The sequence below is a fragment of the Stegastes partitus genome, unplaced genomic scaffold, assembly GCF_000690725.1.
Source record: "Stegastes partitus isolate 25-593 unplaced genomic scaffold, Stegastes_partitus-1.0.2 Scaffold2540, whole genome shotgun sequence".
Classification (NCBI taxonomy): Eukaryota; Metazoa; Chordata; class Actinopteri; family Pomacentridae; genus Stegastes; species Stegastes partitus.
In genome coordinates, this window is record NW_007580271.1 from 14,423 (window position 1) to 16,673 (window position 2,251).

At 46.0% G+C, this 2,251-nt stretch overlaps 1 protein-coding gene across 1 annotated transcript in view; it reads right to left on the bottom strand.

Annotated features, from left to right (window-relative positions):
- Window positions 1–2,251, bottom strand: part of masp1 (MBL associated serine protease 1) — a 19,209-nt gene that overhangs the window by 12,776 nt on the left and 4,182 nt on the right. Inside the window, exon 2 of the mRNA XM_008305540.1 lies at window positions 1,304–1,481. Coding sequence (XP_008303762.1) covers window positions 1,304–1,481 — 178 coding nt within the window. The remainder of the gene's footprint in view (window positions 1–1,303; window positions 1,482–2,251) is intronic.

Sequence of the window (2,251 nt, forward strand, 5' to 3'; positions counted from 1 at the left end):
CCTCCACATTCTTTACCATCTCTGTGAGGACCTACATCAACATTTTTGGAGCTTTTTGAGCAACTTCACTGATTTTAATTTGTTCTTTAAGTCGTTTTATTGACTTTAGAAGTTATTTGTACAGATTTGGGGATTTTGTTTGCAGTCTTACCAGTTTTTTACAGTTTTGGTGTAATTTGTCTCAGGTTTTAAACAGTTAGATGCTGGTTTCTGGGATTATTATTATTTTTATTTTAACATAAATCGATGCTGTGTTTAGAGTTTTGAACAGAGTTGAGCTCTTTTTTTGGCCCTTTTCAGCAGTTTTAGGAGAGATTTTATGGGATCGATTAGTTTTTAAGAGTTTAAGTGGCTACCAGGCAGTTTTAGAGATTTTTTTAAAAAAATTTGGGGGTTTTAACAACCTCCGGGGGAATTTTTTTGACATTTCTGGGCAGATTTTAGGGAAACACTTTGACTGTTTCTCAAACAGGCTTTAGAAGCTTCGGTTCTGGACCCTGTGGAGTTCTGTGAATCAGATTTAGACGGTGACTAAACGTGTTGCCTGCGACGGGTTAAGACATGCAGCGGTGCATCGTGGGAAATCAGCTGGTCTCTTTGTGCGGCAGCTTGTTGCCGCGGCGCCCAGTGACATCATTTGAATATGAATGTGTGCAGCAGGTGTTTGTGTGGCGGCGCTGCAGACGGAGAGACTCAGACGTCCTGGTTGACGTGACGACTAGTCCAGGACTAGTCAGGGTGAGAGGACGGTCGCCATGGTGACGACAACAGGACGTCTGCTGTGCTCTCTGTGTATTGATCGATGGGTTGTGATAGAATGAAGCTGATCACCTTCACGTAGTCGTACTCGCACAGGTAGGACGGCTCCAGGTCGAAGTGGCTGAAGTAGAGCTTGACCTGGAAGCCGTCGGGAACGCTGACGTTCCAGCGCAGCTCCGTCTCCCGCGGATACGGCTCCGGGAAGTTCGGCGACTGCAGGCTGCCGAACATCTCGGACAGCAGCTGATCGCCGAGTCCCGACGAGACGAGCAGCGAGATCAGGACGAGTCTGAGAGGAACGAGAGGTTCACACGAGTCAGACACAGTCACAGCCTCAACATCAGAACATCAGANCTACTTTGTATTCATCTGTCCCCACTTTGACATTAAAGAGTCTTTTGTGTACGTTTTTGTTAAGAAGCCAAATTAAACAATGATTCAACGTTAAAAATAATTAAAGGAAGAAACTACTGAAGGGGTGATCAGACCGACAACGTTTAAAGGTTTGTTCAACGTTAGTTTGGGGTTTTCTGAGCGTTCTCACCCACGGCGCTGTAATGAGCCATGAACCCGGAGAACCTCTCCTCGTTGGAGAAGTCGGAGGTGAACGTCAGGCTCAGCCGGTTCCTCGGAGACGTGATGACCTGCTGAGCCGGAACCGACTCGGTGTCCGAGTCCTCCCTCCCACAGAACAGGGCCAGAACCTCGCCCTCCGCCTCCACCTGAACAACAACAACAACAACAACAACAACACAACAACATGACAACATGACAACATGACAACACTGAGACTCAGAGTTTGTTTAACAGAAGAAGCTTCAACTGAAAACAAACTGATTAACATTCAGCTCAGAGTCTGTTTGAACCTTCAGAGAGTCCATGAACAGCAGGTCACTGACACACACACACACACACACAATGTAACACAACAACACACTGACACACACACACACACACACACACACACAACGTAACACAACAAACACACTGACACACACACACACACACACACACAAAGTAACACAACAAACACACTGACACACACACACACACACACAAAGTAACACAACAACACACAGTCACACAGACACACACAACATGACACAGCAACACACTGATATACACACACATACACGCAACATAAAACAACAACACACTGACAGACAGAGACACACACACTGAAGACCACTGACACACAGGGACACACAACACCGCAATCTAACACACACAGGGACACACAACGTAACACAACATGCTGACACACACAGAGACACACCATTACACACTCATACACAACAACACACCAAAACCATGTAACACACACACACACAGACACACACAACACACTGACAAAATCTGAAACACACACTGACACACATTCTGACACAAAGACACACACAACAACACACACACGGACAGAGACACACAACAACACACTGACACACAACCTAGCAAAGACACAAAGCAACACACAGACACACAACCCTGATCC